This window comes from Maylandia zebra, linkage group LG17 (assembly GCF_041146795.1).
Source record: "Maylandia zebra isolate NMK-2024a linkage group LG17, Mzebra_GT3a, whole genome shotgun sequence".
NCBI classification, from domain to species: Eukaryota; Metazoa; Chordata; class Actinopteri; order Cichliformes; family Cichlidae; genus Maylandia; species Maylandia zebra.
The window spans coordinates 13,705,591-13,733,339 of NC_135183.1; the positions used below are offsets into that span (position 1 = coordinate 13,705,591).

At 40.8% G+C, this 27,749-nt stretch overlaps 1 protein-coding gene across 1 annotated transcript in view; it reads right to left on the minus strand.

Annotated features, from left to right (window-relative positions):
- Positions 1 to 12,119: 12,119 nt before the first annotated feature.
- zc3h3 (zinc finger CCCH-type containing 3) overlaps positions 12,120 to 27,749 on the minus strand; it is an 82,029-nt gene continuing 66,399 nt past the window's right edge. The window contains exons 9-12 of the mRNA XM_004572330.3: positions 26,421 to 26,552; positions 18,843 to 19,006; positions 18,582 to 18,739; positions 12,120 to 12,367 (exon numbers count right to left, since the gene is read on the minus strand). Coding sequence (XP_004572387.3) covers positions 12,336 to 12,367; positions 18,582 to 18,739; positions 18,843 to 19,006; positions 26,421 to 26,552 — 486 coding nt within the window. The 3' untranslated portion in view covers positions 12,120 to 12,335. The remainder of the gene's footprint in view (positions 12,368 to 18,581; positions 18,740 to 18,842; positions 19,007 to 26,420; positions 26,553 to 27,749) is intronic.

Consider the following 27,749-nt stretch of genomic DNA (forward strand, 5'->3'; position numbering starts at 1 on the left):
GAGGGTTTAAAAAAAATCTAATAAGCAGGAGCTGGCCCTCAAACGCCAAGCTAAGCAGTCTGCATAGAAATAGCGCATTTAAGAAGATCTGCTGTGTCCATTCATTGTCAGGGGAAGGGGAGTGTCTGCGGCCGAGGGCTTGAGACATAAATTTTTGAAGTCAGGGTTTTCATTGTGTCTTTGCATACTGGGACTTCGCTGCAAGTGCAGTTCTACCGATTTAAGCAAAATGGACATCAGCAAGGTGGTGGATCTATGAGGATCACTTTGAGCCAAGGTAGCCAGCATCCAGACCAGCTCCGGGAGGTGGCTGAGGGTTATCTGAGGCCTTTGGGGGTTTTGTCACTAATGCCGCTGCAGAGGAATCAGATTTAATTGTGCAAGGAAAGGATATGACACACACGCACACATGCATGAGCATTAAGAGTGAAGTTGATAGGGGGCTTACTTTAGACAGCAAGTTTTGCCACATTTCCAAGGCCTGGCATGTATAGAAATCATGTTTGTTCTCCACGGCGATGAAAAGGACTCAAAGAAGCAGAACAGCAATTCAAACAACACACACATCTGTTTTGCTCTGAATTTCAGCTCAGTGCGAGACTTGACACCGTGCCATCACTGAGTCCACAGACACTTGTAGAAAGACCAAATCACACAACACAACTGTTCCCACCAGCATGCACATTCTTATGGCTGCTGTCCGAACAAGCGAGTGAACTCAGCACACTAAGAAATCCATTAGCGATGATCACAGAAACTTTGGGAAAAGAGAAACTCTAGTTTTCCTGTGGAAGAAATTCAGAAACATTCAGTTTGCTAAATGCATTGTGTGAAAAATGGAAAGACACCAAGGAAAGGAAAGCTAAATTAGGATGAGGTGCTGGATGGAGAGATGAAGGTGACAGAGTGTCAACTTCAGAGGGAGTTCAGTACCAGCAAACTGCATTTATTTAAGTAATTTGTTTTTATCAGTTTTGGCTTTTTGTTGTTAAAGTTTAATTATTATACCTAAGAAAATGTAAAATTAATTGAGAGTTAAAGGGGTAAAAGATGTTGAAATTTACTTTATATATTTATACTTTATATAGTTTTCTTATATTGAGTTATGTTTACTTTTGTCTAAACACAGTAAAATTCTGCTCTTGCTTCATTTATAATTTCTACTTTAATATTTAAAGTAAAAAAAACAAAAACAAACATTTCTCTTGTGGCAAATCCAAACACTCATTAGAGTTGTGTGGCAGAGAACAAGCATACCATATCTTGTCTGGTTTTCTTTTGTTTTGGTGAGTCGACTTCTTAAATTCTATAGTGACATTTTTTGGGTGGCGGAGACAGGTGACTGTGAAAACCTTCAGCAACAATAACTTGAAGTAATTTTTTTCTGTTTGACTTTATGAGTCTCTCACATCATTGTGTCAAACAGAATGGCAGTGCAGGAATTTTGGCCCAATCTTCGTTATAACATTGCTTCAGTTCATTGCGGTTTGTGGGCATTCATTTATGAATGCCCACAAACTAAGCTTTGGCTGCTGAACAGATGTCCTCACAATTGACTCTAGAGTGTTTTGGTATGCAGAAGCGTTCATAGTTGATTAAATCACTGTAAGTTGCCCAAATACGGTGGCTGCAAAACAAGCCTAAATCATCAAGCCTCCTCCACCGTGTTTGCTGTATGATACGGTGCTGGTATGAAGTGTTTTTGCGGATGAGCTGTGCTATGGTTTGATTTTTGCATTTTGTTCAGGTGCAACTTTGCAATGTAAAGCTGTGCTGCCATGACCTTTTTATCCTGGCAGCTTTTCCAAACAAGAGCTCCTAGGAAGAATGGACATCCCAGCATCCCAGCAAATGATTGTAGCAAGATGTTGTCTGCATGCAATTCAATTAAGTTATCTTTATATAGCCCCAAATCACAACAACAGTTGCCTGAATGTGCTTTATTGTAAGGTAAAAACCCTACAATAATACAGAGAAAATCCCAACATTCAGATGATGCCCTATGAGCAAGTGCTTGGCAACAGTAGGAAGGAAAAACTGCCTTTTAACAGGAAGAAACCTCTAGCAGAACCATGTTAATGGCTGTGCCATGTTCATGCATGCTCAATAATCCAGGTAAAGAAATCCCAGAAAGTTGATTCTGTTCATCTGGATGCAGAATTTTGAGTGGAATGAATGTTCATCACTCTTCCAAATGATGTCTTCAGTCTAATCTGACTGCAGGTTTCCCCAAAAGAATAAGCAGTACAGATGGATGAGGATAAATGACAGTGATAAATCTCACTAACTTTGATGTAAGGAAATGGAAGCTTTGTTACAAAAGATACAAAAACATTTTTGGACTCTATACATAGCTACTCCCTTCATAAAAAATGTACAATAGTTGATTTTGGATTTGCAATAAAAAGCGAAGCTACTTTAATTTACAGGCGTGCCAGTTGCTCTCTGCTAGTCACTCCATCTGCCAGTTTGAGGTTGAAGTTTGCTACCATTAGCTAGTAATTAGAGCTCCACCCTCTTATCTAAATATGCTTAATTCTGTCTCCAAGAAAACAACCACAGGAGAGGCCAAAAAATTGTGTGATGTCACAATGATTACATGATTCCATCTTTTATACAGTTTATGGCGTTGAAACAAGCAACATCTCTGCTCATCCCACCAGAGCTAACACCAATCTAATTCATGTTATGGATATAGTAAATGGACTGATTCTTATATAGCACTTGTTTAAACCCAACAAATGACAAACAAGTACAATTACTTTTGCTTACCACTCAGTTGTCATATCAGTGTGTATGTGACATTTCACTTTTAATGGCCAGTTTGACTGGATTAGGCACACCTTTAGCGTACTGTTAGCGTACTGTTCAGGCTGCAGTGCATGTGTTACTGTAGCTCAGGATTCCATGTCTGTCTAAACACATGTATACAATTGCAATATATTTTAATATTTTGTGTATTCATATATCTGTCCATGTCTCATGATCTATCTGGCTTGTTCCTGTAATCGTACAAGAACAGCCACGCAGCTTTCCTTTTTGACAGCTCAACCTGTCGGTCCATCCAGTGATGATGTTGTTATAGTAACAGGGCATAGAAACTTAAACTAAACAGCAAAACCCCAGAAGAAAAATAAATAGGATTTTTAGAACCCTTGAGCACTTTCTCACAAGCCAGTTCTGTCAAATCTCCAACACACACTCTCACACAAACACACACCCGATGAAGGATCACAGTTGACCTTTCTTTTTGTCTCTTCGAGTCTCCATGGACAGATGATTTCTCTCCCTGTCTTCTCTCCATCTCGTGCGCTTTTACTAAAAATTGAAATATTGATCTTAATTAGAGTTTGCCGAGCTCAGCAGCTCATGTTGAGGGTTTTAGACAAGAAGCAGCAGACATCTGTCTAAGGCACTTACATCTTCAGCGTAAGAGAGCAGCGTGGGTGAGGAGGGGGGAGGAAGGGGAGGGAGGGAGGGGATGTGTGGTGAGAAGAGAAGAGTGATGGCTCCCTCTCTTCTGCTTTTTCTGAGAAACATGTTAAGCTCTCCATCTCCGCTCGCTGCTGTCAATACCACTGAGAGAGAAGTCAAGTGAAAAGTGACATGCACACACACAACTCAAATACCTATCCTAGCAAAATGTATTCATCACAGTCTGACTGGCAGTTTTGTGGCAATCTGTACATGAGCAAAAGTTTTTAACTTGGTCACATTCATCATCTGAAGGATCTCAACCCCAAGTACGTCCTTGATGAAACAAACAGTATCCTAAAGAAAGCAGTTCTCTTGTCTATTTGAATAGAAATACTTTTAACTGGGCTCAACATTCACTCTCAGTATCCATTAGTGCTGTAAATTTGAAAGTGAGGACCTTTCCAGAGTAGTAAACAACAGACTCACGTTATCGTGTGGATCAGAATAAGTGGTTCTTAAACTGATGGGCTTAGAGACACTGCAGGTGAGGTAAGTTGGATGGCAAGTAGCAAAATGTACAAAATGAAAACAACTGGAATAAAAATGTTGTATTTTAAAATTTACAGTTTCACTACCGACCACTTCAGGCTGGCATGGACACTTTGATTGATAGATGTACTGCATTAGGCCTCACCTCCGCTAATTTGAATAACTGAATTAGACCTCTCTGCTTGCAGCTTTTAATGCATTTATTGGTCCGTTGCTTGGCAAAAGTTAGCCGTTATTTCTGTTTGTGCGATACCCTCGTATAATGGATACTGCTTGGTAGCTTAAGAATGCCATCTGCACTGTAATCTGGACACAACCTTGTTAAAGTGAATTGTTAAATGTTGTCATTTTTATGCTTATTGTTTCAAACTGTGTGATCAAAGACATTCCTTTGTCTCTGACCACCTCTCCAGCCACTCTGGTGCTGGGGGAGGTTTTTATTGTAAGCACATGCTATCTGAAAGATCTGTTTCTTGTGTTGTAAGCTTCCTGCTTTTATGATCCTTTTGGTGAGCAGAACCTGATGGTCCAATTTTATTATGAAGAATTATTTGGAGGAATAAAAAACAAACAAGCAAACAACCCCCCAAACAAAAATAAAGAAATAAATCAAGAAAACCAAACTAGACCTGTTGGCTACTGCCATAGAGATTGAAAATGTGACGTCATTCAGGGGTAAAACCGCAAAGGATTCTGGGAACTCGTGGCAAGAGGTACTAGCGCACGCAGGCTTTCAATTGAAATCAGTTATACAGCGATAAAAAGAAACACAAAAATGTCAAGAAGCTGTTGTATTATTAACTGCAATAGCCGGTCACATGACAGCCACGGGAAGCCGACGGGTAAAGAGATCGGTTGTTATCGGATTACGTCATTGAAGAGAAATTGTTCGAGCCATGTTTCCGAAGTAATAAAGAGCCAACGGATGGCCTGGATTGCAGCCATTCAAAGACCAAATATAACGTCCCAGAACACTCCAGCTCACAGGTTAGTCTGCTCCAAGCATTTCCACAAAGGTCAGAGTTTTGTAGTAGTTAATACGTCATTTTTCATAACATAATTAGTGATATAGGTTACAAGCAAGTCTGGCGCTGAACAGAAATTGTCGCGCTATGCTCCTTTATTTATTGTGCATAAATAGTGAATTGTCCTGACACAATATTGCGTTTCGCTTCTGTTATTATGGTACATTGACAAAAACATATACTTTTATTCACAGGATAAAACAGTTGTTTTGTATCACCAATTGCCCAGTGCGATTACAGCATACAATATTATTGTCACTGCTACATTTCTGTAACGCGTACCAGAAATTATTTCCACTACTAATTAATTACCGTTGAGCTCAAAGGTCCTATTAATAAACGGTTAACGAATGTGTATTTATGAAGATGATTTGTGAGACTGGTAAACTTACCTTTGTTCGTACGATGGTCTTTCGTTCTACACGGTGCATTTCAAGGTCCTGCACCCATCCGTCGGTAAACTGTACCTGGGCTTGTTGCAGTGACCTGAAGTTACTAAACTTCATGAGTGTATGCACTCACTCCAAGAACCGTATAATTATAAATGAGCGTGGTGAAGTTGGGCAGCACGCTAATGTCTTTTGTCCACTCTGTGTGCTCGTAAGGGTCTGACCCTTTCACTCCTTTGATTTTTTTCCTCGTGAAAGTCACGTGGTCTGTCAATCTCTATTGGTGGGAAGAGGATTTTAGCACTGTCTACTTTCTATAGTTGGTTATGCAGCATGAAGTACGAAGAGAGAATGTATACAGTGTATAGTGAACACCAAATTACACCTTGACTGGGTAAAATAGCATTGACTTAATACTGTTGTGTAATCATTAAAAAAATCATTAAAAAAACATTGTTACAGTTTTTTTTTTCAACCTATTTTTTGTACAATTACAAATGGTTATTGTAAGGTACTGACATTATTTAATCTAAGTGATGGGTACGAAGCAAAACTAGCTTTGATACACAGAGTTTTCCAATACCTTGTTCTGCCAAACACATCTCACAATATCAGATTTTTAATACAAATGTCAGGGTTCCTGGGTCGGTGACCCAGTGTTTTTAGTTTTGTCACATTTAGGTTATGTTGCCACATCAATGTTCTCACTTCCTGCTTTTCCTGTGTCAGCTCGTCTCTTGTGTTATTAGCCAGATTATGTTCAGCTGTGTACTCACCGGTCTCTCATTATCATCCTCATCAGTCTGTGTATTTAAGTCCTCTTTTTCCACTCGTTCACTGTAGTGTCATTGATGTTAATGTCGTCTCTCCGTATGTATATTCAGTTAGTCAGCCAGCCATTCATCCAGTCTTTCAGCCAGCCAGCCAGCCAGTCAGTCCTTCGTTCCTGGCCTGTTCATCCACGATTCATAATAAACCATCTTCAGTTCTTCACTATCCACCAGTCCTGCATTTGGGTCACTTCCTCGCCTCCACACACGACACTCCTGACAACAAGAGTTACTGAGTGATTCTTTTATTTTTTATTTTTTATAAAAGATATAGATCTCAAAGTCTATAGAAAATGTGAAATAATGGTATCAATAAAAAGTTGTTGTTTTTTTTACTAGTATGAACAACTGTCAACAATATGTGCTGTACTTAAATTGCACATAAAAATGATGACAGTACAGCAGAGCACCAACTGTAGAGCCATCTGTGAGTCAAGGTGGAGGGAGGAGCTTGACTCAAGCAGCAACCTGGCTGCATCCCTGTGAGTGACTTAGTTTGTTGTGGGAAGTTAGACAAGTTGCCACAGCAACAGAAACATACGGTGAGGCTATAGGAAAGTAGTGACTGAAAGAGATCCAAGCTAAACTGGAAGGTGTCCATAACCCTAACTACACATACGCATAGTTTTAATAAATTATTCATTTAGTTTCAGTATATTGTCACACCCTATTATACAATATAGCCTACTAATTTCCAAAGTTGTTGTCACATCACAAAATACACAACTCCAGCTCTCCACTGAAAAACTCAGAAATGAGCCACACTGTCACACTTAATAATGGATTGCATTTATATAGCGCTTTTCAAGACCCTCAAAGCACTTTACAATTCCACTATTCATTCATTCACTCTCACACACTGGTGGAGGCCAGCTACAGTTGTAGCCACAGCTGCCCTGGGGCAGACTGACAGAAGCGAGGCTGCCATATCGTTCCATCGACCCCTCTGGCCAACACCAGTAGGCGAAGTGTCTTGCCCAAGGACACAATGACCGAGACTCGAACCGGAAACCTTCCGATTACAAGATGAGCTGCCAACTCTTGAGCCACGATCGCCCCCAACCACTTAGGTGACATGCTCCCTTGCTGCCATCAACACAGCCAGAGGGGCTTAATCCGTTATTTAGTTTCTCAAATTAGCAAAGCAGTGTAAACATAGACGTGCGTCATCAAGTCCAGTGACATTCTGTCATGCAGATACTCTCCCAGGATAGATATTCAGTTAGAGGCTTGTTTCATAATAAACTCCATTGTGTTGATCATAACCGGGGAGAGCAGTGAGTACCTGCGCATAAACACTTGTTAAAAGGAAAAGCTGACTTTCAGAGGAGCTGCTGTTGAGAATAAAAAAGTTAAAAGTAACACAGTTATAATAGGATCATGTGAAAAGACACCTAGCTGTGTTTTGCCAAACACATCTCACAATATCAATATCTGATCTGAAAAAGAAGAAGTGCTCAGACATACAATAAAACACTCTTCAATGCCTCTATGTGATTCTTTTCATGTGCTGGATGGAGGCTGTTAGGGCACAAGACATGTATAAATATGTGATTGTATAGTCACGATCTAGCTGTGTATCAAAGTTGTATTAAGTGTCAAACTACTTTTTTGTTGCCATCACAACTGCAAGGTTAAATAGCACGTTTATGTTGTAAAACGCACACACACAATTTTTGGTCCCCATGAAGATGTTAATACCCGTACACACACACACACACACACACACACACACACACACACACACACACACACACACACACACACAGTCAACCAGAGTGTAACAGTATGGTAGGCAGTAAAGCAAAAGTCAGCAACTCACAATATGCTTTTTTAAATATGAGATATTTCTGCATTTTGTGTTAGAGAATTTGAACTGGCTCAAGAGGTACATGGTCTTTTTTTGATTCAATTACAGTAAGACTTTAAATTAGATTGTCAGAATTATAATACTGTTGGCTCAAGAATGACATGCTTTCACATTTAGAGTCGTGGTAAGAAGTTTACGCACATTTATGATGGGCATGAATGTCATGGTAATTTGGGGCTTATAATGATTCCCTTGAACCTTTTCCATGGCCGAATGAGCTTCAATGACCTTAAAAACAAGTATTAGGTGCACAAGTTTCAACTTTTATTTTAAAAGGCTTCAAAATATACAGTGGGGCAAAAAAGTATTTAGTCAGCCACCGATTGTGCAAGTTCCCCCACCTAAAATGATGACAGAGGTCAGTAATTTGCACCAGAGGTACACTTCAACTGTGAGAGACAGAATGTGAAAAAAAAATCCATGAATCCACATGGTAGGATTTGTAAAGAATTTATTCGTAAATCAGGGTGGAAAATAAGTATTTGGTCAATAACAAAAATACAACTCAATACTTTGTAACATAACCTTTGTTGGCAATAACAGAGGTCAAACGTTTACTATAGGTCTTTACCAGGTTTGCACACACAGTAGCTGGTATTTTGGCCCATTCCTCCATGCAGATCTTCTCGAGAGCAGTGATGTTTTGGGGCTGTCGCCGAGCAACACGGACTTTCAACTCCCGCCACAGATTTTCTATGGGGTTGAGGTCTGGAGACTGGCTAGGCCACTCCAGGACTTTCAAATGCTTCTTACGGAGCCACTCCTTTGTTGCCCGGGCGGTGGGGGACAGAAAAGCTTCTTACAGAAGACGTTACAGGTCTGTGAGAGCCAGAGATTTTCCTTGTTTGAGGTGACCAAATACTTATTTTCCACCCTAATTTACGAATAAATTCTTTACAAATCCTACCATGTGGATTCATGGATATTTTTTTTTTCACATTCTGTCTCTCACAGTTGAAGTGTACCTCTGGTGCAAATTACTGACCTCTGTCATCATTTTAGGTGGGGGAACTTGCACAATCGGTGGCTGACTAAATACTTTTTTGCCCCACTGTATGAAGTAGTACAGCGGTCCCCAACCTGTTTTGCGCCACAGACCGGTTTATGTCCAACAATATTTTCACAGACCTTTAAGGTGTCACGGATAAATACAACAAAATAAAACCAATACTGGTACCAAAAAAAAGAAGATTTATTCATACACACGGGAAAAGACCCAGGGAAATCAAGTTAGTGATAAACATTTTAGTGTTAAACAAATAACACTAAAAACCGATAAAAACCCAGAAAACCATAAATTTCACACCCGAGCCTCAACTCTCATGGCCCGGTATCAAACAACTCACGGATCGGTACCGGTCCGTGGCCCGGGGGTTGGGGACCGCTGAAGTAGTACATGTGTCACACTGACTGTTGCCATCACAATGCTTTGGTTAAATTGCAGGTTTGCCTCATAAACCACAGGATAAGGTGCCACACTTGTCACACTCACACAAAAAAATGTGTGTATTATAGATTCAATGCAACTGAGTGTTATTACAAAAATGGAGACGGCTGGAAGGTAAGTGCTGAAGGTTGTTTCAATGTCAGAGGGAACTATTAACACTTAAACATGAAAACACACGTGGACCTCGAGTTAATAATTTTTTGCCATATTTAGTAAACCTGACTAAATAGGTTTAGTCAGGTTTAATATAATTATTATACTTATATAATTATACTTTAGAGTGTGCCTAACTGTGTGTTAGGGGGCATCCTATACTACATTAGAGTAGTGCTTGTGTTACACAATGTCAGTGTTGAGGCTTCGGACTGTAGGTGGGGTGATTTCAACATTACAGGAATATTCTGAGTATGGTCAACATGGAGATTAACTGTGTTACCTTTTTAAAGTAACTGAGATGATGGTGTACCTTTAAAAACCAAATAAATACATACATAAAATAAAAATGGCAAGAGGAACATATGTGTAACAAAACAGAGGTGCAAGATAAGATACTGGACAAGTGTAATATCTTAGCTCTATACAGTGTGTGAGAGATTGTGTGTTGTACGGAGGGTGAACTAGAAGTTTGGGCCATATTGACATGATAGCATTACACAGTTCCTGCAGATTTGTTGGCTGCACATCTACGATGCTGACATAGTCCTGAGTCTTTCATCCAGTGTTTTAACATTTGTATCCTATTCATTTATTTATTTTTAATCTTTAGTTCTGGTTCCATTTGTATTCTGGCTGCTGTTTAAATTTTAAGTATTCATTTGTATTTACTTCTTTGAGTTTAATCCATCTTCTCTACTGTTCCATTGTATTTTCTTTTATGCATCTTTGCGTTTCCTTTTTAGTTGCTTACTGTTTTATTTTGAAAGGCATGCATCTTTGGTGCTTTGTAATTAGTTTTACTTCTTGTGTATATATTGTCCAAGTCTGCCCCTGTCCTTCTTTGCGTTGTCCACATTGCTGTGTGTCTCCCTTGCTCTGCTTTCCCTGAGTTTCCAATGCATTTTCTGGATGTTTGGACTCCTTGATGTGGTGCCCGGTTATCATCTGGATTTTGGACTTTGGGATTTTCTGGAGCAAGAAGCATTAAAGCTTGTTTGAAGTGTATTCCTGTCTCAAGAGTCCTGCATTAGGGTCCATAAAGCTTTTCCTCCACACAGTGTTTCATGACAGATGTGAAGCAGTAATACTGCAACAAGATGTTCTACTTTCTTCCCCTTTCTGATGCTTCATTTGAACTTAAACAGGTCCATTCCTACAAGCCTAAATGCACTGAGTCACAGCCATGTGATTGGCTGATTAGAGATGAGGTAGAATAGGTTTATCTAACAAAGTAGTCTATAAGAGTGTGCATGTATACTTCAGTCAAGACCACTGTAGTCAAAAGATCATTTGAAATGGAAACATTATATATTTGGCAGCTCAGCGCATACATTGAATTTAAATGTAGGAAAAGGAGCAGCGTGATCCCAGCACAGAACAGAGGAGCTGTCAGTGACATCAGATATGACATCTCTGTGGAGAGCATCCTCACACAGAACATGACATCGTGGTTTGGGAACAGCTGTGTTAAGGACCAAACAGCTCTTCAGAGAGTGATCCGTACAGCAGAACGCTGCTGCAGGATTGCTCTCCCCCCGCTTCAGGACACCTACACCAGGAGATGCCGGACTAGAGCAGCGCAGATACTGAAGGACTCGTCCCATCCTGGCACAAACTGTTCCAACTTCTGCAATCCGGTAGAAGGTCCCGCATCATGGAGCTCCCCCCCCCATTACACACACACACACACACGCCCTCTCACATCATCCATAACTGACTGAGATAGGACCCTCTTCTAGACACTAAACCCACTGGCACAATGTACATTTCAAATTCCTTTCATTTTAAATATGTTTATATTGTCTATTCTGTAAAATAGATTGTGAAATGTACAGAATTCACCTGCTTGCTGCATACATGCTACTACTGCACGTTTACCTAATGTATATATTATATATAATCCCCCCCTCTGCTTTTGCACAAGTCGAGGAGCGTGTCAGGTTACATTTCACTGTGTGTTTTACTTGTATAACTATGCATGGGACGAATAAAGAACCTTGAACCTTGATAAGTCAGGCACTACATGAAAGGAGGAGCTGGGGTGGAGATGAGCTGCAAAGTGTCTTGCAGATGTGCAGCCACTGTAGGAGCTGAGCATGACTTTATTTACTGTGTATGGATGCTCAGCCTCTTTGAGAAAGTGTCTTTTCTGCTTTATGTGTTAAAGCTGTAGTGGCTAGGAGCCAAACACAGGCGCACACAATGTGGCGAAGGTGTGCTTATGTTTCTCATCTCCAGAATTTAAACCGTTTTTGTTGCCACCACCTGCCAAGCTCCCACAAACCCTCTAGGGTCATTTCACAACACCACAACTCCAAATCAATTCAGTTTTATTTCTGTCTTGTCAATTCACAACAACAGTCATCCCAAAGTGCTTTAGATTGTAAGATAAAGATCCGGATTCAGATTAAAAAAATAACCAACTGACAACACACATTCAGAGTTAATACTTTATTTCTTTACAAAACTGGCATTGTAAACATCTAACTGATATGCAAAACATGTTCATAGACAAAAAGCATAAAACTTTCAGGCCCTGAGTGAACTCATTCAAGATGGATACATGTGCCAGGACAAGCCTGAGCTCAGAACTCACATAACACTAAACCTGATAAAATCCTTTCGTGTCCAGTCCCACTGGTTTCTGTGATCTTACAGACGAGGCTTGATCTGCAGTTTTTTCTCTGTGGAAGAAAAAAAAACACCCTGAAGATTAGGAGGAAAAAAAAAAGAGTATTTGCAAAAATTAAATGACAAAAAGGTCCAGTTAGAAAATGACAAATTGTGTGTTTGCTCATGTGCAACTGACTCTGTTGAATCCTGCTCAAACATTGAGTGATGACATCTCAGTTGATGAGCAAATGAGGAAGAAGATAGAAACAGTACAACAGCGATGAATGAAGGTAGGTGGGAATGTGTGTGTGTGTGTGTGTGTGTGTGTGTGTGTGTGTGTAGCCTGGCAGTGATACATTGCATCTGAGCTAATTTATGCAAAGTGAAGAGGAACTTGTTTGGCTCAGTTCCACCTTTAATGAGGCTCTGGGCGGTGCAGTGTGTTAGTGAGAGACCAGTGTGTCATTAGTATTACTTAAGAGCACAAACCAACTGGACAGAGGGGGTGGACGGATGAGCCAGTGATGGTCTGTGTGTGTGTGTTTTCCTGGCACCCACAGGACAAAGCTCTAGTCTAAAATGTTCTTCATAGCGCAAAACAAAACAACACCTTTGATTTCTAGTTTCCAGGTGTTTCTGAGTCGCTTCAATCTACAATTCTACATGTTTCTTACAATGTGAGGGAACTCTGCAAGGAGAAACTTCCAGCTGATAACACTTCTTTCCATACTCACCGAAGTCCTTCGAAAATCATGTCTTGACAGCCATCTTAAAACATCTTACACCACCATTTTCATTCACCTAAACTAACTTTATTGTAACTAATCACCGAGAAATATAAACCGCTTGTATATGAAGGCAGTAATCAAAAAGTTTTCAAAAGTCCCTTTAAAAACAAAACCTTTACATAACTTATAATCTTCAGTTCAAAGTCAACTGCCTGAGAACTTTGTCGTTGTGACTTTACTTATTTTGAGATCTTAAAATTGCAGCCGTGCTGAAACCTGTCAGTGTCTACTGCAAGATTATTATTAAAAAATATTTGGACTGGGACTGTGTATTACTGGATACGGTGAGAGGTCAAGATGACCCAGGTCAGTCAAAGGTGCTGCTTGATTCCAAGTAAGATGAGGCTGGGGCCTTTCTGTGTGGCAACTGTACGTTATTTGAGGGGCTGTCACAGGGCAAGACGAAGGGTACACCTTGGACAGGTAATTCACACTCAAATCTGGGGTGAAATTAGAACTGCCAGGTAACCTAAGATGCATGTCCGTGGACTGTGGGAGAAAGAGTACACAGACATGTTAGTGTACTCTGACTTTGTTAGTCCAAGGTATACACCCTGCATCTTGCACTATGACAACCCCCTCCCCTCTGTAATCCTATATTATTTAAAAAAAATGGATGGATGGTTATGAGAAACAGACTCTCTCAGGTGAAAAACACCAGCTTTATGAATATGCAGCAGGAATAGGAACAAGCTGCTGTGAAAGTTACTGACATAAGTTGACATGTCATTAGAATCCCAAAAAGCAGGATTCTTCTCCTTTTATTGGCCCTTTAGTCAATGAAATGATGAACAGCTAATCAAAACTGGCAGCAAGAGCAGTCTGAGATGGCGTACCTGTGCCAAGGCTGAAAATGGTCTCCACATTATGCAGGAACTGGGTTGCTTGATTATATTTGATAAAAGGAGTATGCAGTACCTTTCTTAGGCTTTCTTGAATGACTTACTGATGGAAACATCATTTTGTCATCATACATTCAAAAAGTAAGAGTTAAAAAAATCAAGACATACATTTCTAAACATACTGGACTAAGTAAAGTCTTCATGTGGCACACAGACTTTACATATTTTTTCCACAGTGTGCTTAGCTAACTTTTTAGCAGTTTTCTCGCACCGTGAAAGTGACAAAAAAGTTTTTCATGCCTTCAGTGAGAATAGCTGAGTTAGAATTGCAGTGAGTGATATTAAGATTATATACAGTAGAAAAATGGTGGTTTTCTACTGTTTAGTAGAAAACTGCCTTATTGATATTAAGAGTCGTGACTGGTTCTGTATGACTTGAACTACTCTTTAGCATAATGACTTTATCAAGGAGAAAATGTCATTTTTAAATGGATACTTAGAGCAAGGAGACTATCCAACTGTCCAATTCTAATTTCAGTCATTTTTGCCGTCACTCTTAATTATCCATTGCCTTTTACTTGTTTAAATCATCAGACAAAATTAGTGAAATCATAACACAAACTGTGTGAAAAGATAGATTTGTGGAATGTGTGGTCAAACAGGTTGAACACAGATGTTAGATGCAAACAAATGCTGCACTGGAAGTGACAACCAGTTGGTGAGTATGTGTATGTTTAGCAGGCAGGGGCAGGTGGATGGGTGAAGCCTGGTGAAAGCAAGGGAGGGGGATGGGATGGCCTCTGTCCTAATCCACTATCTTTCAAGTCTGTCAACAGAGAGCTCAGCTGTGCCATCCAGCCATAAACTGAAATATTATTACCTCTGTCCTCTGAGCATTATTACTCCTCCACTGAGCGTCACCAGACACACTCTAAAGCTCACCTCCTGATCATTATTATCTGTCTACAGCTCAGACAGACCACCACTCCCCAGTCCCACGAATTAAGCAATGATGTATTCATGACAAAAAAGAACCTCCTACAAAGCATCTGTGGACAATACACCTCTGTGTCAGCACTTTTACACCAAATGAATCGCAGTTAGTCCTCTTAAGGAATATTCTATGACAGCTTACCTTTTGCCATGACTGCTAATTTAAACATTCTACCACATTTGGAGATATGAAGTAACAATGACTCTCAGAATCTATGGTTGTAAAAAAATCTACCAGATTATCTACAAGTGGGAAAACGTTGATCCCCACAACATTGAATGAAACATTATTGTGTGCACATCACTGTAGCAGAACATGACTGGACAACTATTAATAAAAGACAATTCAGGACACCAGTGTGTAGAAGCTTTGAGTTCAGATAGTTCATAAAGATGGGATCAGAAGTATTTGGACGATGGCACATTTTGCAGTTTTGCCTCTGTACACCACCTTGCTTTTCAAACGATATGTGATTGAACTTTGTTTGCCTGCGGGACTCCAGAAGCAACTAATAGGTACTGGTAGGATAAGGGGGCCGCTGCTCTGGAAGTACCTTAAGCAAAAACTTCAATGGAACAAGGCTTTCGATTGACCTCAAAGTGATTCTGGCAAACTGTCAGACGAGTCAGGAGTGAAAAGCAGCACTCTAATCACACTGTATACAGTGGAGTTGGGATGCTGCTGACTTCAACTGAAGGTATATGAGATTCGCCCTCAATTCCCTAAGACTCTGGATGTTGTGAGGCTGTCTTGTATGACATGTCTCTGCAATGTTGCATACAAATCTAGGGAGGTGCCTCTAGATTAGCAGATTTGAATGATGGCTTCCCTGTTCAACAGGACAGTCCATCCTTTAGTTGAACCTCAGATTTAGGAGGAACAATAAGGGGTTTTTGGACATTGGACAAGCTCTTTATCCTTTTGAGGAGACTTTGCACAGTCTACATATATCTTACTGACTTGGACATCGCAGTATCCGGTGGAGGCACTTCGGCAGTATGGTGTATCTGGCTTGCTATAAAGCACCATTTGGCCCCTGTACAGCCGCAGTGAGGCGGACTCCTTGCCAGTGGGTTTTGGACTCCATTAAGGCTGCCCCTTTTCATTGAATCTGTTCAGAATTTTTAACTGGCAGAATATCTAGGAATAGCAGGGCTCTAGAGTGCGACCAATTTGATCGCAAATTCAACCAAATTTTTCAATGGTGCGACTAACAAAAATTCTAGGTTGCACCGGTGCAACCAACAGCTGTTCGAGTCTCCGTGTGGTCAACAACATACACACATTATGCCTCTATCGTGGTCTAAACCAATCAGAGATAGTCAGCGGCGGGACCTCTCTGATTGGCCGTGGTCCAGATATTTCTGTAGTCCTTTGTGTGTACGTTCAAAAGTGCAGGTGGATAGAGGGAGGTGAGTAGCTTGAATAAAGCGATATCAATTCATTAAATCCTGAATCGACTTTTATTAATGTATTTTGCCAGAAACGCTCACAAAACTATTTCAACAACCACCAAACAGCAAATGAGAGCAGGTAAGCAGATTCTGCACAAAGACGTAAACACAGAGCGCGGACCCGACGCATCAGAATCAGCTTTCTCTTTCTCGGTTTTCTCACCCGATGGCACGTACGTGTACACACCCTTGGGGCTGGAAGCCGACAGCTCACTGATTCTGATGTGTCGGCGGGTCCGCGCTTTGCGTTTACATCTTTTTTGCGCTAGATTCTGAGCTGCAGGTTTTGTCTCTCTCCAACCAAAATTCACTGAACCAGCAGCAAAAGAAGATCCGAACTGTGCTTCACATTTGATAAATGTCGTCATTAATTCCCTCTGACTTCTGCTGTTTTGCTTCCACCATGAAGCAAAACAGCATTATTCATTCGCTTATTACACACCAGTCTACCGTTGTTTACAGCGCTGTCGGCCGCCGTCTATATATATTTTTTTTTAGAACTCAAATAACCTCGTGCAAGAGAGCCTAATTTCTGCTGTTCAATACTGAAGAAATGTATACTTTTTAAAATTATGTAAAATTGCAGAATATTTTTAAGGTTATCTGCTATAAAAAGCCAGGCCAGGAAAATCTGATTCATGTTTTTCTGTTTTATCCTCAGTTACTTTGACACAAAGGCATCTGCTGTGATGCTCACACCTCTGATGAAGTCTCACAGTGTCAGTACTGATAGATGATCAGAAATATAATACTTATGACTGTCTGAGGCAAAATTGAATCGAATCACCAAACAGGTCGTAACAGGAGGCTGATGTGATGATTAAGTTTAACATTGCCTACAATATTGTCAAAGAATGCCAAAACACTTTAAGCACAAGCACTTTTTCAGTAACTTATCTTTCTTGTAGAACTGTGCTCCAAATAAAGAACTTTGTGTTGGCGAGATTGTTAGTTAATCCTTTACAAATCAATATTGTCTGTATGGACAGCAGTTTCCCCCCTTAAAAAGTGCACATGTAAAACTGCGGTGTTAAGTGATGCGGGTTAAAAATTTGGGTGCGCCTAACTTTTGTACTGGTGCGCCAGTGCAAACGTGGCAAAAGGTTAGTCTAGAGCCCTGCATAGGCAGGTGGTAGACTTTATCTCTGATGGCCTTTGCTTTTTATAGTTGATATGGTTCTTTGTAACCCAAATAATTTTCTTAGGGATTAATAAAATATGCTGATTCTGATTAGCTTCATGAGGTGGTGACCTCCAGCTTGCACTGCAGCAGTTTAACGCTAAGTGAGGGGAAAGACAATAAGCACCTCCATAAATTCCAGATATTTAATCTGCTCAGTTTGCCACGAGATAATGACAGAATAGGACTCCATGAAACTGTTTGTCCATCAGTTATTCAGTTACAATTGAACCTCTGGAACTAGGGACTGCAATTCAACTGCATCTTAATTATTTGACGAAAAACAATCAAGGTGGTATACAGAGACAAAATTCCAAAAACTGCGTCCAACTGTCTAAAAAAAAAAAAAAGACTTAAGTGCTTACTGAGACCTATGCACCTTTACTCATTAATTTATAGTGCAAAATCTTTGCTACTGTATAAAAAGCAAATAAGCAAAAATAATGCAGCAATGACTGCATTATTAGAGCCAGAAGGTTATTCTTGTCCCTTCTGGCTTCTCAATAATCATCAGTCAGACTGTATGTGTTTCTCTACTAAACCTCTTAATGTTTGAATTCAGGTGTTCATTGAATTGAGTCCCATTGCCACAGGTGTATAAAATCAAGCACCTAGCCACGCAGTCTGCCCTTACAAACATTTGTGAAAGAACAGGTTGTTCTGATACTGTAATAGGATGCCACCATTGCAACAAGTCAGGTCATGACATGTCTTCTCTCCAAGATATCTCACGATCAGCTGTAAGCAGTTTAATTGTGAAGTGTTAATGAACCACAGGAAGTCTAACACTACGTAAAGTTACAGAGCGGGGTTTCAGAGTGCTGAGTTGTAAAAGTCACTGACTCTCTGCTGATTTAATAACTACAAACGACAAAAACTGAACTGAGGGATTCGTGACATCTGTTTCTTTGGCTGAGCAGCTCCTGTAGTTGTAATATGAAGGTGACCTGGTATTTTTTGTCCATACAGTGCACTATGTTAACTTATGTGACCATTGCTCTCTGGGTTTTGTTGTTGATGCTTATACCTTTGACTTGCACTGCATCAGTAGGAAGCGTGTCTGGTGCATCTGCCTCCTCTGGAGAGCTGGAGAGGGAGATAAATGAGGGCAGCACCAACGAACCTGTGGAGGGCATCCCCAGTGATGCTTGAGAATCCTGTGGCATCACAACAGACAGATGGGGTCTGACAGAAGGGGGGAAAAAAGCCAACAAAACAAAACATAACATAATTAGTCACATGACCAAAGTTTTACAAGTCATGATAAAGATCGATTTAAATTTTAGACCTCTTCAGAGGATCCTTGGTGCGTGCTTTCTTAGCTGGAGGGGTCACACTGTTGCTGGCGCGGCGTTTGACTCGTTGGCGGTGCTGCAACTTACAGCGTGAGCCATGTGGGCAGGAGCCCGTCTTAGAGAAGTCTGGACACACTAGAGTGTGTTTCTTCTTACACTGGTGATAATAAAACACACACACAATCAGGTTTGTAGTTTCACTGCAGACATGAAGAAAGTGACAACTTGTGTCATCACAAATATGGTCAATATGAGTGGATTAATGTCTAACATCTATAAAACATGTGACCTAGTGTACCTTTATTTGTTTAAGTCTGTCTGTCCACATAAGAGACATGTTAAATATTCATATTACGCTGACTACTGTCATGCTTGTCACTACAGTCATCAATCTTGAGATTGTACTGCATAATGCAACCACTTATTTAAGGGGGTGTTTTTGTTTTGAGTTTGTCTGGGATGGGCCACACGTTCTAACTCCTCAGGTTCAAGTCTCTTAGAGAAACACTCTACACCCAAAACATCTCAAATCCAGGAACCACACACACCACGCAGTCCTCCCAGAGATCTGCTCCTATGTTACTGGTGCCAGAAACCACAGGACCCCTCAAAGATTTCAGGGGTCAATGCCCAACAAGTCAGTTTGCAGCATGCGAGGGACTTGCACAATTTCAGGCAGGTGGCATAAATAAAGGGGCAGACTGGTATAGTTTAAGTATCAAAGACTTTCACTTATTGGAGGATGGTAATGAATTTCTGACCATAGTTTATTTTTCTTCCTGATGTGATACAAAATTTTACTAATCTAGAACATTATGAAACTCTGTTTTGGCAGCTTGGAATATTAAACAACACTGTTCTGTATGTGTAGTGGTATTGAAGTTACTATCAGCACCAGTATAAAAACACAGTAAGAGATGACACTTTATTTGAGATGTAATTAAAGACTGCTTCATGAAGACCTACACAGCATTTTAGTCATTTTAATGGCTCAATCTTAAGATCTGAAAGGAAACCGTAAAAGACAGAAATCCATTTCTGAGTAGTCAGCTGATTTCACATATACTGAACAGGCCTATGACAGGATTTTAAGTGGTAAAAGTGAGGCCCACCTCCTGATTAGGTGCTTTATATGACCCTCCTTTGTAAGTTACCTCTTTTAAAGAGACTATGTCTGTGCCACCCGTCTCTTTTTACATGCAAGCTGAGAAAGTGGGTCATTCTGGGGAGTAGTGTGCAAGAGAGAGCGATGCATGTTTGCAAGTGAGTGTGTATGACAGTGTAATACGGGTGTAAATTGGTAGCTTCATTCTCCACGAGATCCGATCCCTCCCACCTGTCAGAAAAGCTAATTATATTCACTCTGGGGTACAGGCTGCAGGGAGCGCGCGCATGTGTGTTTGTGCGCATCTGTGGAGGGATGACGAGTGCAGGACTGGGAAGCACACCAGAAATAGCGTGTACCAAGGGTTGGTGTGTCTGTGTGTGTGTAGGGGTGAGGGATCTCAGGATCGATTTTCCAAGAACACTGTGGACTCTTGGTCAACTCTCTCTGGAGCCCAGTGGCCCTGACTTGCTGCCATCAGAGCTCCTCTCACCATCCTCACACTGATGTTCCTGCACCCCTTGGTGCCAGGACGGCCCAGGATCAGCTTGCTGTCAAATGTTTCCCTGGATCATCTTATAGGGCTGCGGTTTTGTCACACTTCTCTAAACTAATCAGGTCCTCTACTGGGGCCCATAATGATGATTCCCATTTGGTGCATGACGCCACCATGAAACCTAACAGGTCTCCTGTTATGATGTACCACAAGGCATCATTTTAATAGATTCAGCTCATTTTTACTGGTACTGAAACAATTCTGCAATCATAAAGAGATTCAAGTTATACTACTATAAAATACAAATCACTAGATTTTCAGACTTTGACAGATTTTGTTTTGCATTTTCACTTGACGTACATTACCAAAATGGACAGAAACACTGGCAAGTCTTCACAAGCCTTGCAAAACCACAAACTTCTCTTACACTTCCACAGCTTTGTTTGTAGCGATGCTGTGCATTAAGCTGAGCATGCACCGAGCAGGTAAACTGCCTGACTAATCACAGACTTGCTTTAATGCTCTCCAAATTTAACAAGTCTCTGCTTTATAAAAACTTAAAGCAGATGGTAGCTGCAAAAAGCACATTGTTATGCACTTTTTTAAGCATACTATTTGTGTTTTTAAAAGACTTTATTAGTCCCAAAACAAATATAATTGTCACTATTTGGCAAACAGTTGGTTTATAAGAGACAAAAGTTACCTAACACAAATAAAGGTCATGTTTTCAGTTCAACATTGATATTGGATGACTCTTGTGACATCAAATTTGAGCAAATATTTTTCAGAAAGTTTGGTAGCGGATAAAGTGCTCAGTGCTGTTCTAACACTATTTAAAATGTAAATAAAAACAAAATGAAATGATTTGCATTTACAGAAAGAACAAATCTAATGTCTAATGTCAAAACTATAAATTGTATTTAAAAAAAAAAAAAAATCAATGCGCTCCATTTGTTTTAGATGCCAAAAAGAGGTTTGAAAAAAAAGTTGAAACATGGACATATTTACTACTGCGCTGCATCTCCTCTTTTAAAGACTACAGTGTCTCAACATTTCAGAGCTTGCTTCATGATGTTTTTAATTTGGCAAGTTACTAAATGTTTTCAAGGGGTGACAGTTTTGAACTGTCACCCACTAATCTGAATTACATTTGATATTTTCCTTTTAATAATTACACAGGGTGGCACAGCGGCTAGCACTGTTGCCTTACAATCAAAGGGTCCTGGGCAGGACAAGGGTCTCCCTGTGCCAGCGTGGATTCTCTCCAAGTACTCCGGTTTCCTCCAATAGTCTGAAGACATGCATGTTAGGTTGAATGGTGATTCTAAATTGGCTCTAGGTGTGAGTGTGAATGCTTGTCTGTCTCAATACTCTAGGCCTGCCACAGACTAGTGACCTCTCAAGGATGTACCCTGCTTCTTGCCCTGTAACAGCTGGGATGGCTCCAGCACCACTGCGACTGCAGTGAATAAGAGGGAGAAAATAGACGGATGGACAGAAAATAATTATACAATAACCAGTTGTGCAAAGGGATAACTGGTTTTCTTTAGTTTTCCCTTTGCTCGCATGTTTTTTTTAAAAATGTGTTGCTGGTCTCATATTTGAAATATATTATTTTTTCAAAAATAATTCAATTTTTTATCAAATTGATGTATTGTTTTTTTTCATCAGTTAGAATGAAAAACAGGACTTTAATGATTTTTGGATTATAGCATTGTGTTGTGTTTTACATTTTACATTGCCTTCTAACTTTCTTTCATATTGCTTATATAAAACAATTTGGAAGAAAGCTAGGATCAGTCCTGACAACTGACAGACAGCTATGCAGAGACGGGAAACTCTGCACACTCTGCACATCTAAATACACAATGTATGTAATAAAAGGATCATGTCTCTGTCACATACATCAACTTCTCCCAGCATGTGCTCGCAACCCTATTATCAAAGTTCTTAAAACTGCCACGTATCTATCAATTAAGAAAGAGGACAGAGTCCTCAGGACTAGGCTGTGTTAAAACTGAAGAGTTAAAACAGGGAGGTAGTTGTTTTGAAACAAAGTGTCAGAGAAATGGACTGTAAAAGCTCACTCGTCTTTCCTGAAGCTCCATACATCCTCATTTTCATAAAAAGACAGAAAGAGCGAGAAAGAAAGAGAGAGAGAGAGTAAGAGACGAAATGGGAGAAAAGAGCTAAAGTGGACAGAACATCTTTATCCCACACCAAGTTAACAATTTTCCACTTGATTTAAGGAATGCTGGGATGTCTCTGGGGCCTATTAGAGAGCTCTCTGCTGGGCCAAAACCAGGAAGAGTCAGCACATTTACCAAGAGACTGAAAGAAGGCGCAAAAGAAGCAAGAAAGAGAAGAAGGGAGGGAGGGTGGGAGATGGAAAAGACAGTAAAATGAAAAAAGAGGATATCATATGCATTTACAACTTGGGCATTAAGCCAACAATCGTTGAGAGCAACTTACAGTGAATGGAAGAGAACAATAATTGAGCACAGGTTGACATATTACTAAGATTACAAACTGAAAAAGGGAGAAAAAGGAGGAATTTACCATGTCGCTACACTACACTTCAGGCTGTGATCAGATCGACATTACTATCCTCCTCATTTATTTCAATAATGCAGTGCGAGTGCCGATGCAGAATTCTTAGGTTTACGAACGAGCAAAGCGCTCCTGTTGCATCGAATTTTAGCAAAAAAAAGGGAACCTGGCTTCACTTGTTGGGCACAATTCTAAGATCTTTTTGCCTGTGATTAGTTTATCGTTTATGTACAGCAAACATTCTTGATGCTCACTAATTTACAAAATGATCATTTAGATAGGAGGAAATAAAAGCTGCTCCGACATCTTTAGGAATATCTGGTCACTTGGTGTCAGGATTTGGCAAGGATGTGAAATTCAAGCGAGTCCTCCAAGACCAGAACTTATCTCCGTATAAAATATATAAACAGCACAACTGCATCAAGACAAACCTTTGAGTTTTTACTAACTAAAAACAAAAATCAGGATATCACAGTACAAGAAAAAATGGGTTGTTAAAGTTTGGAGCGTGGCCCAACTTCAAAGACCAACACAACATCGCCACTAGAAGCCCAAGACAGACAACGCACAGTGAGAGAGGCTGTGCTCTCTAAAGCAGCTGCATAGGGCCCAAATACACACACTAAACCAACTTTCTCTCAGGCCGTGCATCAAGGAGCTCAAACCGAAGTGTTGACCCTGGATATACCTCTACACAGCAAAATCTCCAGTGTTAAATTAACACTAGAGAGTGTCTATATGGGTCCACTCCTCTGAGTGTTAAATACAACACTGTTGAGTGTTAAATTAACACTGTTGACAGTGTTATATGTTTAAAAGTAACCTAGTCAGTTTTGAAGATTAACAATGGCTAACCCTGAGCAGTGCTGATTTTCTAACACTGGAATATTTCTAACATTTTGAGTTATTGAGTTATTAAGATGGACTCAGTCAGGTTCTGTGTAGCAGATTAGTAACAAACCATATGAAGTCTTGCAGCAAACTACAAAAGAAAACTGAACCTCGAGCAGTTTTTGAGCAAAGTCTGTTTTCCAGTAGCCAAATAATGTTAGAGATTAGTATTTTCACTGGGCTCTGTCCTGGCCCATACCCAGGTGTGCTGACACACAGCAAACTTCAAGATGTTTTATCATTGAACAGAGGAACTCTGTATCAACAATCTCACCCTGAATGATGAATTCAGAGAGGACAGACAGAACATGATCCTGACTGGTAACCAAAGTCAAATCAGTTATGTTCGTTCATCTTTATGGGCTTGTTCCCTTAACTTTTTCATCATTTTCTACATTTTATATCTACTTTTTCTCTGTTTTCCTCTTTATTTCCTATATTTATTTTTATTTTCACTTGAACAGACAAGGAAAGACTGAAGGTGAGAGCAAACCAATAGCGTATATACAGTTTTTCCCCCGCTGGTGGGAAGAAGGTGCATATAAAAAGGCTCAATTCGCTTTCGTTATCATGAGGCCAAACAGCAGCTCAGACAGCTCTCTGCTGCACACTGGCTCAGATGCTGTTTCAACCACCTGAAGCAGAGAAGAGCCTATGAAAGCCAACTATTTAGCCAATCTTCCAAAAACTATGGATGACTGGCCACGGCCAACAATCACAGGTGACTGTGAGTTTCATGTGTTAAGAAACCTGGAAGAAGATAGACCTCATGAAGGAGCTACAGCCAACTAAAAATTAAATTCGGGGAGTAAGATGCAGTGGAGAAATTTAGGAAAGCAGAGAAAGAGCTGCAAAGGGGGTGCACATGAGACAACACTGGGATGATACAGGATGGTAGTGGGTCTACGAGGAGAAGGATGAGGAAGGGGGAGGAGGATGGAGGACAGGAGCAGACTTAACCCCTGAGATGCTGAAGTGTCTGCCTGCCTGGCCCATAGTGCCATCCTCAGCAGTTTTCCCATCTATAATTACTGCCTACTATCCATCATAGAGCCGCCAGAGCATCGCAGCGCACCGCTCTATAAACACACACACACGCACTCAGGCACAAACACACACAGGGGAAAATCACAGACCTAAGCACTTCAGCTAATAGAATAAATATTAATATCCCTTTTGTTTTCTATATCCTCATTTCCCCATGCAATATTTAAATGAGGTCTGACAGTGTGAAAAAGCATCTGTTTCACACTCAAAAATAAGCACAATGAAGAGAAGGGAGCCAGAGATGGATGCAAAAACACAAGGGTGGGCTGGGAGGTGGTGGGGTGGGGGCAGGAGTGGAGGGTGTGTTTGAGGTTGACACGCGGGCAGCAAGTGCGTGTGGTGACTTAAGGATCGTGAGTTCAGTGGAAGTGGTTTTCTTACCCATCAGACCCTCAATGTGTCACTCAGACACTACAGTTATGCCATTATGGACCACCACCCCCTGCAGCTGTTCCTGCTTGTGTGTCAGTGTGTACATGTGCGTTTCTGTGTGTGTGTTCGGGGGTGGGGGTGGAACCACTTGTTTACCTAAGCCTTAAGTTCAGGGAAACTTTATACATGTTATATAATCCGTATGCTCAAATTGAGGAGCACAGCTTAAAGAAAGAACTCTGAAATCAGATCACAGCGTCAGTGCAGGACTGAAACCAAATTTAGAGCCAAACTCACAGGTTTAACCGTGATCCACGTTAAACCTGTGAGTTTCAACTGATCATTGCACGTGTCTCTAATCTCACCTGCACTGATAACCGGCCAAAAGGTGTCCCTACAACATCCAGCTCAACCAATGAAGAGAGAGAAAGTACAAAAGTGACAGGAAATAATCCCCAAGCACCGGACATTCATGGATGTTGTTTTCCTAGCTAAATCTGGTCAGGCAGTCATGGCTTTAAAACAGACGTCACCTTCACATCTAAATTTGAGAAGTTAACTCAGCATGAATCCATGCTTACCCACTGAGCAAATTCTATCAGTGTAGTCTGAATGCAAAAAGCAGAATGATGGCAGTAACGCCAAATCCAGACTCAATTCTGATTACTTAATTCAAAAATTAGCTTAAACAGAAAAGAGAAACAGCCAAGTTCACCATGAAGAGAGTGACACATTAACAAAAAACATCAGAGATCCCAAAAGCATACATGGTGGCTGGAGTGAGGAGTTTTTAAACACTCATTTTCACTCCGAAAGAAGCTTTTTGTCTATTTTGACTTCTGTCATTTCGACTGCAGGGACTAATGAACAGCACAAGTGCAAATTATGTTGTTTTACACATTTGTGATGCTGCTCCATGTGCAGTGTGCAGCAGAGACCTACACCATGTGGACATGGGTTTAAAAAGCTCTGTGTAAAATCTATAGATTACCAACACACCATCATGATAGAACCTGCTGCGATCATAAACAAACTGTGGCATAGAGTCTGTAAAATCTAATGCCCTTTAACAAATTAAAAATGTTTTTGTGCATTTGTTTGAGTTTTTACCTTCTCTCCCTCAGGACAGTAACCTTTTACAAAGTCTTGGCACACTTCAGCTTTGCGGGACACGTAGACATGACTGTAGGGACAGTCACTGTTGTTACAGATGCCCTTCAGGAAGTAGGAACACACCGGCATCTGGGAAGAGACAGACATGTGCGTGTATACCATGTGAACCTGACAAATGTTCACAGTGCTTAGTACATACAAGCAGAAAGTAAAGTGTGGAGGATGGTTTATGAATTAGAGAACCCAATGACAATACATAATTTCACAGCAGTGTTTTATGTAAAACCATCATCACAGAGAGGAAGATTGCAGGGGTGATGAGGTGACATGAGATTATACAACTTTATAAACAGACATGCAGTTCTAAAAACCACCACTAGACGTGTCCCGTGTGCCAAGTGATCTGTCACACCGAGCAGCTAAATGACCTTAATTGCAGTTGACAGCAGCGGAGCAAGAGTGAATGTGTGTCTTGACAGCATGTGTGCAGAGAGATCGACTGATTTGGGTGCAGGGGTGAGCCTGGTGGTGACCGGTCTAAATATACCTCTGAGGGGGATTCAGTGAAGAAAGATGAGAGAGGAGGCGGATTGTGAGAGGGACTCCACCTCGTTGAGATAGGATCAGTTCTACCTAATTAACTGCTACAGAAATATTTATCCAGGCTGAAGCTCGTCCAGCTCTCATGATTTGTTTATGTGAACTGGATGTGTGCGCAGACTGAGCCAAGGGTGGAGAGCAAGTGGTGAGCGAGATGGTTGTTGGGGGGCCATGCCAGGTGGAGTTGGTTCAGGGGTATTTGGTTTCGAAGTATTTGTGGTAATGGGGAGACTGGACGGTGGGGTGCAGGAATTGGGATTCTACACTAGTGCCTGGATCAAGTTCGGAGGGGTGCTAGCTGCATAAGCCTGCACCCCCTTTCTGTCCACATACAGTCCTGCTTAAGGAAACTGCATGAAATCAGAGCGGGTGTATCCCATGAAGGGAGGGGCCAAAGGCTTGGGGTGGGGGTCTGGGTGTGGGGGAAACTGGCATTACAAATAGACAGCTGGGCTCTCAGCACTTACAGGCAGCGGTGTGACAACACACATGTGCGCAGAGCTTTGTGTGTGTGAAGGGTGAGGCAGCAGAGCACCTGTTGGAGGGCTACTTGTCTCAAAGAGAGAGGAAAAAAAGCTTTCCCTTTTTTAGTTTCAACACTTTCCCTGTTTGGTGTTGGTGAACAAATAAAATGTATCTATTTTTCTTTTAAAACGGCTACAAGAACATTCATATATGGCCTGCATTTGTATAGCACTTTTCTAGTCCGTAAGGGCCCCAAAGCGC